Source organism: Lithobates pipiens, unplaced genomic scaffold (assembly GCF_037356315.1).
Source record: "Lithobates pipiens isolate NorthernLeopardFrog02 unplaced genomic scaffold, aLitPip1_a1.2 Scaffold_8, whole genome shotgun sequence".
Lineage (NCBI taxonomy): Eukaryota > Metazoa > Chordata > Amphibia > Anura > Ranidae > Lithobates > Lithobates pipiens.
Window position 1 is genome coordinate 63049614 of NW_027507903.1, and position 13574 is coordinate 63063187.

The following is a 13574-nucleotide window of genomic DNA, read 5'->3' on the forward strand; positions in this document are numbered from 1 at the left end:
TTTTTGTATGGAACGCCGTTTAAATTCTCTCTCCGCGCGCTCTCCATGACTTGCATACGACGAACTGCGCATGCCCACTTGCCCAGTCCATACGTCACGCGAGATGCTCGGGATATTAGCTGGCGTGAAGTGACATACTGCGCATGCGGTTTTCGACGGGGTGGATTATTGACAGAACACCGGAATGAGGCAGCAGGGGGCGGTGTGTAGACACGAGATATGTGGCACGCGGTGACAATGAACCTGATGAGTCTCACAATGTGTCACCCCGCCCCCCTTGTCCTGGAACAGCTGCACACAAGGACAACTCTCCCTCGGCCTTCATTGGGCTCTGTGACTCTCCTCCGCCCGCCCCTGTCCCACTTTCCAATCAGATGAGGACCACACTCCTCCCGCCCCCTTTCCCATCCAATGAGAGTTTGACAGACACCTGACGTGCCCCAGCGCGGCTCCGGCTGTCCCCTGTTGCCGCTCTCCATTGATAGTGATAGACGGAGCTGTGCCGCTCTCCCGGACCATGGATTCTTCCTCCAGTAGTTGACGTTTAGTCCCCCTCCTTCTGCTCTCCGCGTTCTTCTAGGTCTCCATTCCATCCCCCGCCGTCACCGGACCTCCTCCGTTACTTTATATTCACACCACATCGGACCGGACATGAAGATCGTTGTAGGCATTGGCGGGTAAGAGCACTCCATGTGGGCGGACTACAGGGCTCAGCGGACCGGGGGGGAGATAAGTATAGCGAGAGATACATCACCGCTATGCTCCATCAGTGGGGGGTAATACATCCGGAATGACCCCCCCCTCCCCCCATAGAAGAGTATTATTATTATTACTGTGTGTCCTGTATTCTCCTATAGCAGGGATATGCAATTAGCAGACCTCCAGATGTTGCAAAACTACAAGTCCCATCATGCCTCTTCCTCTGGGTGTCATGCTTGTGGCTGTCAGTGTCTTGCTATGCCTCATGCGACTTGTAGTTCTGCAACAGCTGGAGGTCCGCTAATTGCATATCCCTGTCCTATAGCTTCGTTATTTGTAATAAAAACCTCCCAGGAGGGAGGAGAAATTTTTATATATATATATATATATATATATATATATATATATATATATATATATATATATATATATATATATATATATATATATATATATATATATATATATATATATATATTCTACTAGTTCAAGTATTATACTATATCTGACAAAAGTATATAGAAATATATTTTAATGTATACATGTGGTAATATATTATCATTTTTTATATTAGAATAACAACACTAATTTTATAATATTAAATCTATTTTAAATAGCTTTTATGTACTACAAAAAAAAAGTTTTATATTTGATTTATAATAATTAGTATTTTACAAATACAATCATTTAAAAAAAATATATATACATGATTTGGGGGGCGGTTGGATAATAGTTTGTAGTATTTTCTTCTGCTTTCTATACATTTTGTGTAAAAAAAAAAAAAAAAAAAAAAAAAAAAAAAAAAAAATGTGGGGGGTGGTGTTAACTAAAATTTGCTCAGAGAAAATATGTGGCAGTTACTATACCCACAGCTATTTGGCGCTGAATGTCAGACAAGTTAATTTCTAGAAGCCTCTGTGCGTCCATACACATCCACCTCACTTTACACCAGTATGTGTAATTGTGAAGACTCTGGGACAGATTTGACTTAGAACCTTGGTGAGGGACTTGATTTTTGGAGCCTCTTCTGGGACAATAATATAAATGATCACATATCACTCTCACAGTACGTTGGTAGAACAGCTCATAGAACTTGGAAAATGCATTGATATTTATACTAAATATGATGTATTTTGCTTCGCTCCCCCTTTAATTTACCCCCCCCCCCCCCCCCCCAAAAAACCTTATACTGGTGAATAAACATTGCTGATGAATTTTCTGGTTGGGTAGGGGTTCCTTGTCACATAACATTTTTGCATTTCCTCCATTTTCTTGTGGCTTCCCTCCATTTTTCTATTTAAAATTTCCTGAGCGAAGCCATTTCCTTATATTTTATCTCTAAGAAATCTAGAGTGGGGGATATATATATATATATATATATATATATATATATATATATATATATATATATATATATATATATATATATATATATATATATATATATATATATATATATATATTTTTTTTTTTTTTTTTTCTCTCTATTTTCTACTTCTACACACATACTTTTTTTTTTTTTTTTTTTTTTGTCATTCACCTCCCATGCACATTTCCTTTTTTCTGTTACCAAAACAGTGTCTGGTTATTGTAGGACGCTGAGGTCTGTGGTGGAATCCATCACAATATTGACGTTGTAACTAAGTTACTCAGTGCGTGGTGTGTTTGTTGTTTTTTTTTTTTTTTGTTTTTTTTTTTTTAATCTGAAATTGTTATATGTCTGATTGGAAACAGATCGCCACCGCAATCATGACTTGTCTGGTGGCTACGTTTTGCTTTGCCTCTCTGCGGTTTGTTACAATAAACAACCAATATGTAAAGGCCAAATAGAACTTATGTGATCATGTCTGGAAAGCTCCAATATAAATCCTTAGTTTGTGTAGGTAGTGTATTTCTTTGTCCCCAGCATGGGCTAGGTTGACATTTTGTATGATGCAGCAATGCAGAACGTGTCCTTCCTTTTTACAGGTGTACGCCAGCGCCCTTTATTTTTTAATGGCACCCCAATGCACCGTTTAACATTCATGCCAAAACAAATAGTAACAAAGTACTATATGTTTTGTAGTGACACGATTTAAAAAAAAAAACATGCACTTATAGGGCAGCCCATTGACTGGTTTGCTCTAAACATGGGCCATGACACGCACATCATCACACCTGCAAACGTGAACAGAGCGACTCACTACCTCTGCTGGAAGTCTGTTCCACATATCCTCTACCTTTTCAGTATTCTTATACATTCTAAGATTCATTTTGAATTTTCCACCTGCTAGTTTGAGGTCATGTCCCTGTGTTCTTGATCCTGGGTTCTCACTGCAGCACGGAGCTCCTTACAGCGGGGGGGTCTGGTGTGTCCCTGTCCAGAAGAGGCACAGGACTCTCATGCAATTTGACAGCCAGTCACAATCTCCTGACATGCAAGTTGGATGTGGAGAAACCGCATCCAATTCACATTTGTGTGAACCCAGCCTCCAAATACTGCCATACTCAACCCTATAACCACCCTTAAAGCAAACCCATGGCACCCCCAACCCCCCAGAACAAGTGAATTGGAAAGCAACCTGAATGAAATCATTACCAATTTTTATTATAATACATATTACAGTTAATAAACTTGTAACGACTATCCTTCTTCCCTTTTTTTTTTTTTTTTTTTATTATTTATTTTTTTCCCCCAGTTGAATATCAGATTATAAAAAATGTTTGGTTTGGGTAAAAGCTGTATGAAAACATAAATTGATCCCTGATGGGGATGAACTCCTTCCTATACCCATTATAAAATCTTTCTTCTTCGTGCTGCTAGTTTCCTTCATTATTATTTTTTTTTTCACAATCTTTGTTGCCAAATATCTATCTTGCGTGTTTTTATTTTTATTCTAATCGCCTCTAAGACCCTTTTCACACTGGGTTGATTTTTTTTTTTTTCTTCGGGTGCTTTAGCGCTAAAAATAGCACCTCTTAAAGGGCCTCATCTGCAGAGTCCGTGTGCTTTCACACTGGGATGGTACATTGCTGGACATTAGAAAATGTCCTGCAAGCAATCTCTTTCTGGCAGTTTGCGAGTGGTGTATACACAGCTCCGCTACCCATTGGAATGCATGGGCAGCGCTGCCAAAGCACCTGCAAAGAGCTTCGACAGCAGTGATACAGGGAAACTTTTAACTCTTTTGAATATGAAACTTGCGTCCTTTTTTCCACACAAATAGAGCTTTCTTTTAGTGGTATTTAATCACTAGTGGGTTTTTTATCTTTTTGTGCTATAAATTTTTTTTTTTTTAAAAGCGTAAAATTTTGTGAAAAAAATGCTTTTTTGTCATAAAATTTTGCTAATTAGTAATTTTTCTTCATAAATTTTGGCCATTTATACTGCTATATATCTTTGGTAAAAAATAACCTACATTAGTGTATATTTGGTCTTTGTGAAAGTTAGAGTCTACAAACTATGGTGTCAATCACTGAATTTATCACATCTGATCAGGCCTTCAGCACATCAGGTGTGTCATTTCTTGAGACACTAATGAGTCGGGGAAAATACAAATACCCCCCAAATGACCCCTTTTTTAGAAAGTAGACATTCCATGGTATTAAGTAGCATGGTGAGTTTTTTTTTTTTTTTTAAGTTGTAATTTTTCCCACAATTCTTTGCAAAAAGAAGGGGGGTGTGGGGTGTTTTTATTTATTTATTTATTTTTTTTTCCAAAATTGTCATCAGGTTATTTCTCATACACTGCATATGCATACAACAAATTAACCCTAAAATACATTCTGCTACTCCTCCCAAGTATGGCAATACCACATGTGTAGGACTTTTATACAGCCTGTCCATATAGAGGCCGAACGTTGAAGTAGTACCTTCAGGCGTTCTAGGAGCATAAATGACACCTCTCATTTCATTCCTACCGATCACACTTTTGAAGGTCCTGGAGCACCAGGACAGTACAATTACCCACAAAATGACCCCATTTTGGAAAGCAAACACCCCAACGTATATTCTATGAGGCATGGGCTGCAAATAGGTACTTTGGTACTCCGATGGGCTGGTGACAAGTACTTGAGTACTCTGATGGCCTGGTGACAGGTATTCGGGTACTCTGGCAGCCTGGTGACAGGTACTCTGATGGCCTGGTGACTGGTATTTGGGTACTCTGAAGGGCGGTGATAGGTACTCATATGGACTGTGACAGGTACTCGGGTACTCAGATGAACTGTGACAGGTTATTCAGGTACTCCGATGAACTATGACAGGTACTCGGGTACTCGGACTGGGACAGGTACTCAGATGAACTGTGACAGGTACTTGGGTACTCTGATGGCCTTTTGACAGGTACTCTGTGTCAGAAACCATGAATCGGACTGAGACAGAAGTACAATTAAATCACACTTGTTTATTTATAAAAATGTAAATGGAAAAAGCATAGTCAAGCATAGCCAGAGCCCAGTAACCAGATCGGGTAATCAGCCAGGCCAGAAGTCGGGGATCCAAGTAGAGCAACTGCAAGCAGGATAAGGAGCCAGGAGGGATGTCAGCAAGCCAGTCTTGAAACAAACAGCAGGAGATGGTTCCTTGTGATGTGACCAACGCGAAGGCAGAGAAGTGAGCTGGAAGGCTTTAAATAGGCAGGTGAGACGAGCATCATCGGGAACAGCTGGTAACTGGAGAGAGAAGAGAGCTGGCAATCGGCCAACAGCTGAGCGGCCAGCCCAGAGGAGGAAGGGCTAAGCCAGCCCTGACACTCGGGTACTCTGATGGCCTGGTGACAGGTACTTGGTTACTCTGGACTGTGAGTGACAGGTACTATGATGGGTGGTGACAGGTCCTCTTTATTGGTGGGGGGGGGGGCAGGCAATCGGTGTGTGTTGGTGTACACTGTAAGCAGTAACAAGATGTTACTGCAATCTCCTCCTCACACACGATCGTTGTGTGAGGAGGAGAACCCGGTAACATCTCGTTACTGCGGTTTGTTTACATTTAGTGATCGGCTGTGAAAGGATCACAGCCGATCACGTGGGTAAACGGCCAGTCAATGGGAACACACCGCCACTGATGTGCACGCATGCGCCGTGCACAGTGTGGTTGTGATCGGCCACGACTTCATCATGGCCGAACACGTGGTAAACAGCCATGCACAATGGCTGTTCACCCCCCTCAGTGGCGAGCGGTGTTTCCGTGACACGCCGCCAACTAAGGAACAGGGATGCGTGCGCACGATCACACGCATTCCCTGTTTAAACGGGAGGACGTCATGACGCCCTCCCGCCACAATAGGTGCGCCGGCCGGCGGTCAGCATCTAGTTAAACACTTTTTTGGGGGGGGGGGGGGGGGGTTAAAGTGTCCCATCCGAATAGCGGCGTCAAAGCACAGCTAAAACTAGTGGAGCTTTACCGCTACCGCCCCAATGTGAAAGGGATCTAAAGCTCACCATAAACTGCTAAAATTTCAGCCAGTTGTGGATGAGTGCTGAGTTGAGGGTGGCCTTGTCAGCCCCTCTAAGCTTGACAAAAGTAGATTGTGATAGTCACCACAACCTAGAGGATGCAGCCACCGTTGGGATGTTGTGGCTGTTTGAAAACCATAGACTGCACAGACGATTCCTCCATCCACACTAAGCCTGGATGGGGGCATCAGCATTTACCTATGCGTATGGCATATTCCCAGAATGGGAAATTTCAACATTTGGGGTATAGGTCATCAGTGGTTAAATGACCATACAAAAAATACACGTGTGTGTGTGTGTGTGTGTGTGTGTGTGTGTGTGTGTTTTTTTTTTTTTTTTTATACCACAATACTCCATTTTAACTTGGTTGACACACTCCCATTGCTGTGATATGAATACAAGAGGCAGTACTGTACTTGTATCACATATTTTTAACTCTGGTTTGATTTCCATGTGCAGCTGCTATTTGACATTGAGAGCCTCTGCTTAGCTTACTGTAAATCAGTAGCCACGTGTTGTCACATTTTAAGCTAAGAGGGTTCACCAGAGGCTCCCCGCAATATTCTTTGCAGGAATTGCTTCACAGTAAGTCAACGTTGTGTAGGAAAGTGTCTTTCTATTCAGCAGTTTTCTAGTTTAACCACTTAGATCGGACCATTTTGCTGGTCAAAGACCAGACTACTTTTTGCGATTCGGCACTGCGTCTCTTTAACTGACAATTGCACGGTCGTGCAACGTGGCTCCCAAACAAAATTGACGTGTTTTTTTTTTTTTTCCCCCCCCACAAATAGAGCTTTCTTTTGGTGGTATTTGATCACCCCTGTGGTTTTGATTTTTTGCGCTATGAACAAAAATAGAGCGACAATTTTGAAAAAAGCATTGTTTAACTTTTTGTTATAATAAATATCCCCCAAAAATATATGTAAACGTTTTTTTCCCTCAGTTTAGGCCGATACGTATTCTTCTACATATTTTTGGTTAAAAATCGCAATATGCGATTATTGGTTTGGGCAAAAATTATAGCGTTTACAAAATAGGGATAGTTTTATGGCATTTTTATAAAAAAATTTTTTATTTTTTTACTAGTAATGGCGGCGATCTTTTTATTTATTTATTTATTTATTTATTTATTTATTTTTTATTTTTTTTGTGACTGCGACATTATGACGGACACATCGGACATTTTTGGGACCATTGTCATTTATACAGCGATCACTGCTATATAAATGGACCGATTCCTGTGTAAATGACACTGGCAGTGGAGGGGTTAACCAGTGGGTGGCAGTGTAGGGGTTGTGTTCCTAGAGGTGTGTTACTAACTGTGGGGGGGGGGGGGGGCTGGGCTTTAATTTAGTGAACACTGCTCTCTGCTCCAATCACATGGAGCAGAGATCAGCATCACTAGTTGCTAGGCAGAATGGAGAAATGCTGTTTACAACGGCATTTCTCCATTCAGCCGTCCCGTGAGGCGATCGTGGGTATGCCCGCGGCGATCGGACTCACGGGGGTCCCGACCGGTGCGTGCTCGCGATGGCAGGGCGGCATTGAAGATTGGACTTACCTGTACGCCAATATGCCTGCCCGTGCCATTCTGCCGACGTACACCGGCGTGCGCTGGTCGGGAACCGGTTAAGGACCGCCTCCTGTACATATACGTTGGTACTTTGAAGAGGGATATCTCAGTAACTGCAGCAGCTGCTGCCACAACTGAGATATCCCCCTTTTACAGGAGGTGATCCTGTGTGCGATAACGGTTGTCTCTCCCGGGTTATCGGCGGCGGTAGAGGTGCCGCTCCATCCACCGCTTACCGGAGCAGTCGGAAGTGGCGGAGGCGATCGGGTCCTTTCCATTGCTGGGTATAGAGACAAGTGAGGCTAAGATGACCCCCACTCGTCTCTATACCATAGGAGGGCGGAAGCGACGTCAAAACGGCACTTCCGCCCATACCTCTTAAAGGTTATTTCTTTTTTTTAATGTGGAGCTCCACCCTAAAGTGGAACTTCCGCTCATTGGAATCCCTCCGGCGCCACAATTGGCACCTTTTCAGGGGGGAGGGGGTGCCGATACCTGTATAGTACAGGTATCTGCACCCACTTCTGGCTTAGATATCTGCAGAATCGGCGGATATTTATGCCACTTCCTGCGGGTCTCTGGGATCCGTGTGTTTCCCAGCAGACAGCGGGGACCATCCTTATTGCGCAACTCGCGCATGCGCAGTAGGGAACCGGGAAGTGAAGCCGCAAGGCTTCACTTCCTGATTCCCATACCCAAGATGGCGGCGGCAGCACCCGAGAGAGCCGATCGAGAGATCGGCTTCGGGTGCCGACATCGCAGGTGCGCTGGGCAGGTAAGTGTCCTTATTTTAAAAGTCAGCAGCTGCAGTATTTGTAGCTGCTGACCGTTTTTAATAAAAAAAAAAAAAAAAAAGTGGAACTCCCGCTTTAAGTCCAAATATGAGATCTGAGGACTTTTTGACCCCAGATCTCATATATTTAAGAGGACCTGTCATGCTTTTTTTTTTTTCCTATTACAAGGGATGTTTAGTGATAAACATGATAGATAAAAAAAAAAATATATATATATATATATATATATTTATATTTATATTTATATTTTTTTTAAAAACACCCGTCCCAACGGGCTCACGCACAGAAGCGAACGCATACGTAAGTAGCGCCCGCATATGAAAACGGCGGTCAAACCACATGTGTGAGGTATCACCGCGATCGATAGAGCAAGAGCAATAATTCTAGCCCTAGACCTCTGTAACGCAAAATATGCAACCTGTAGAATTTTTTTTAAATGTCGCTTATGGAGATTTTTGAGGGTAAAAGTTTGATGCTATTCCACGAGCAGGCGCAATTTTGAAGCATGACATGTTGGGTATCAATTTACTCTGCGTAAGATTATCTTTCACAATATAAAAATAATGGGTTCATTTTTACTGTTTTAACTTTTTTTCAAAAAAAAGTGCGCTTGTAAGACCGCTGCACAAATACGGTGTGAAAAAAAGTATTACAATAACTGCCTTTTTATTCTCTAGGGTGTTAGAAAAAAAACTAAATATAATGTTTGGGGGTTCTAAGTAATTTTCTAGCAAAAAAAAACTGTTTTAAACATGTAAACACCAAATCTGAAAAAGAGACCTGGTCCTGAAGTGGTTATAGGTAGCTGACACTTTTTGATAAGACCGCATCCATGTGGGGCTCTGCCCACACAGCCACATCATTCAGAATTCTGACTGAATCTGCTACCAGCATCCTTTGTGTCTGTTGGCTTGTGATTCTCCATGAACTACCACGGCGCTGTTGAACGCTCTGCTAGTTCATTGAGTCTTCCTGTCAGTGTGACACTGCCTGTCCATACGATGTATGGGCAGACAGATTAGATTGAGTCTACAGGAGTCATGCATGGCACGGGGGTCTGCTGATCGCTGGTGCAATGCTGTCCAGGCGTCTACATGAAGGCGGGGGGGGGGGGGGGGGGATTTTTTCCCTGCAAAAAAGATGTGCATTTTATAATATTTTTTTATTTTTTTCTTTAAAGTGGAGAGCAGTGAATGTCAGTCACCGCTCTCCGTTCTGCTCCTCAGGCACTCTCACTGAAGCATCAGGCTGGAGAGGGCAGATGTGGCTTGCTTTGGTTCCTAGCCATGCACTGTGAGCTGTCTGTCAGCTGGGTGGAACCCATCAATGAGGTTGGGATTCCTCCAGAGCCTGGAGCGCCATGTGATGTGATGTCATCTGATTCTGGGTCACAGGAGAGCAAAAGTAAGTTCACTCCTGTGACCAAGAAGTGCAGTATGACCCCCCCCCCCCCCCCCCCAAAAAAAAACACATTTGGCCATACTTCAATATCCCCTAGATCAGGGATATGCAATTAGCGGACCTCCAGCTGTTGCAGAACTACAAGTCCCATGAGGCATAGCAAGACTGACAGCCACAAGCATGACACCCAGAGGCAGAGGCTTGATGGGACTTGTAGTTTTTCAACAGCTGGAGGTCCACTAATTGCAGATCCCTGCCCTAGATAGTTCAGACACTAGACTGTCTATGAATGGGAAAACATTGGCAGGGTGAACCATGGTTCAAGCTGGACTTGCCACAATTATAACTTTACTGAATGGTTTAATGTCTTTGGGATTACCTGGTAAGGGCCGGTTCACACAGCGAGGCGATGCGAGGCGACACGGCTCGCCTCGCCTCGCTCCCGCAAGTCGCCCCCGTTCTGTACAATGGAACCGTTCTGAGAGGAGCGACTCGAGTCGCTCCGACTCAGAAAAAAGGTTCCTGTACTACTTCTGGGCGACTTGCATTGACTTCTATACAGAAGTCCTCTGCAAGTCGCCGCTGAGGTCCCCGCAGGTCGCGGCGAGGCAAGTCGGAGATGCCGCGCCGCGCCTCGCTGTGTGAACCGGCCCTGACAGCCTGTTCACACCTGAACGTTTTGTAGCCCTACGCCTGAAGCTACAAAACGCTGGAGGGGAAAAAATCCATTATTCTCAATGGAGATGGTTCACATCTCCACTCCATGTCGCCTGAAGCCCTACGCCTGAAGCTCAAACAAATTCCGGACCCTTTTTTGTTGCGCAAATTGGGCTGATTTGGGCGTTTTCATTCCCATAGAAACTAATGGAAACGCTCGATTCGAGCGTTTAGCGCGACAACGAGCGTTTCTACGGGCGTTTTGACGCTGTATCTGCTCAAGAAAAAATAAGCAGATGAAAAATATTTTTCCTATTGGCTGGAAAAAACGCCGAAGTTAAAAAACGCTCGTTGTCGCGCGTTGTAGTGTGATAAAACGCTCGTTGTCGCGCGTTGTAGTGTAACAAAACGCTCGTTGTCGCACGTTGTAGTATGACAAAACGCTCGTTGTCGCGCATTGTAGTGTGACAAAACGCTCGTTGTCGCGCGACAAAACGCCGGTAAAAACGTTCAAACACGCTACACTCAGGTGTGAATGCAGCCTAAGCGGCATGACTGTGAATTGAAAATGTTATTTATGAAATGTGATGAGCTCTTGTGACATTTTCAGTTGTCGCTTTTATCGTTTGAATTGCAGTTTTTTGCTTTAAAATTTTTGTCTAAATTTTGAAGTTTCATTCTTATGGATATGTTTGGTAAGCTTGTTGCAGTTACTGTCGTGAAAGCGCCAGGCTTAACAGATTCCTGAAGAGTCAACAGATTGATGTGTCTGATATATTGCTAGACAGATGGCAGAATTGGGTTACATGTACATGGGCGTTTTGGATGTATGCATGTTGCTGTATTGAAGCTTGAGCCTTAGCTTAAAGTGATTGTAAGGCTTTGTTAATAAAAAAAAAAAAAAAAAAACTTGCCTCCACTTTGCAGTTTGTTTTTGCACAGAGTGGCCCTTATCCTCAACTTCTGGGGTCCCCTGTCTGCGCTGGTAGCACATCGTATAACCCCCTAGGAGAAGCGCACTCCCGAGTTCAGCATTCGGCTTCCATAGACGCCAAATGTAGGACTACATGTTTGGATTTGATAGCAGCGGGAGCTAATGGCTGGACTGCTATCAATCTATCCAATCAAGAGCTACGAAACCCCGGGCAGAGAGGAAGAGTGCGTCTTCAGTAGGGGGGGGGGGAATACAGGGGACTGGGTGGGGGGGTGGCATTTTTTTTTTTTTTTCACCCTAATGCATAGGATGCATTAAGGTGAAAAAAGAGGGTTTACAATACCTTTTTTAAGGCTGGGTTCACACCGCTGCGGCAGCGAGAACCGGATGTGATTCGCACTGCAGTGCAAATCACATCCGATCTCTGTGCGATGCGAGTTCAGCCATACAGATAGTATGGCTGAATTCGCATCGCACCCGCCGCAAACTCGCACGGGACCCTTTTTTTGGTCCGCAGCAGAATCGGATCGTATGGGTGTTCACACCATGCGATCCGATTCCTGTCCGAGTTTGCAGATCGCACTGCGATATGCGAACTGATCTGGGGGTGTCATTAACATTTCACTGACACTCCCTGCAGTTCGCATAGGGCAGTGTGAACTGCCGGCGGGAGGCATGCGATGCGGGAAAACGCTGTGGATTCGTGGCGTTCCCGCATCGCTCCGGTGTGAACCCAGCCTAAAGGGTTCTGAAGGCTTAAGGATCTTTACCTTTTAAAGCACTCTGCATTAAGGTAAAAACCCTTCTATGCTGCAGGATTCCTCCCCTATACTTGCCAGAGCCCCATATTCATCCAGCGATATGCTTAAGAGCCCTTAGCTCCCGCTGCTATCAATCACAGCCAGTGAGGAGATAGAGCTTTCTTTTGGTGGCATTTGATCACCTCTGCGGTTTTTATTTGTTGCACTATAAACAAGTTTAGACTGATACGTATTCTTCTACATTTTTGGTTAAAAAAATCATGACTGTGACATTATGGTGGACACGTCGGACAATTTTGGGACCATTGACAATAATATAGCCATCAGTGTGATTAAAATTGCATTTTTTTTTTACTGTAAAAATTTCACTGGCAGTGAAGGGGTTAATACTAGGGGGCAGGAGAAGGGTTAATGTGTATCCTATTTTGTGTTCTAACTGAAGGAGGGGTGGGACTGTGCAGGACAGACGATCTGCCAGTTCCTTGCTCAGAGAACCGGAAACTGTTTACACACACAGCTGCCGGTTCTCTGTGTGCCCTGAGTGATTGAGGCCGCCAGGCACTCTCATCGGCTCGGAGAGCGAGCTGGGACGGGCACGCCCCTAGTGGCTGTTTGTTACCGATGTAACATAGTCGCTTTGCGCAGCCGAACCATGCTGCCGCAGTCCAACTGCGGCGGCTGGTCGGCATCCGGTTAAAGGAAAGATGCCATGTTCTGCCCCCAGAAGAGAAAAAGCCCTGTCGGCTACAAGCTGCTAGAATTATTTCTTACATAAAGACATGGACTCCATCTGTGACGGCACTGATTAGACCAGTTCCACCAAACCCCAAAAGCACTGTCTTTTGGTTCCTGTTGCTGTTTAGAGCCAAAAGCTAAATTTTAGGCTTCTGGGCATTTAAAGGGCAAGTGCACATTAAAACAGTTCACATATCCTGTTTTTTGTGCTGCTTCCTGAACTTGACCAACCCACCCTTCTCCACAGATGCTTACTTGCCATGATCCAGTTGGTCATGGCTCTGCTGTCTGCTTTACATCCAATACTGCAAGTCTTCACTGTCCTGACTCTTATTTGTGCAATACAGCTCCATAGACTTCCCTGGGCTGCTCTGACTGACAGCCCCACATGGGGTATTGCTTTGAAGCAATGGCCAGGACAGTGAAGACCTGTGATGCTGGATTTAACCACTTCCCGACCAGCACACGACTATGTATGTTGGCAAACTGGCGTACAGGTACTTCCATTTGTAATTGCTGGCCTGCCATCGCGTGCGTGCCGGTCGGGGCCCCCCATGAGTCCGGTTGCGGGTCCCGCGGACTCT

General features: G+C 44.3%; 1 protein-coding gene across 1 annotated transcript in view; it reads left to right on the forward strand.

Moving 5' to 3' along the window:
* Positions 1 to 444: 444 nt before the first annotated feature.
* Positions 445 to 13574, forward strand: part of LOC143962841 (nicotinamide riboside kinase 2-like) — a 31654-nt gene continuing 18524 nt past the window's right edge. The window contains exon 1 of the mRNA XM_077472308.1: positions 445 to 677. Within this exon, the coding sequence (XP_077328434.1) occupies positions 652 to 677 (26 nt within the window). The 5' untranslated portion in view covers positions 445 to 651. The remainder of the gene's footprint in view (positions 678 to 13574) is intronic.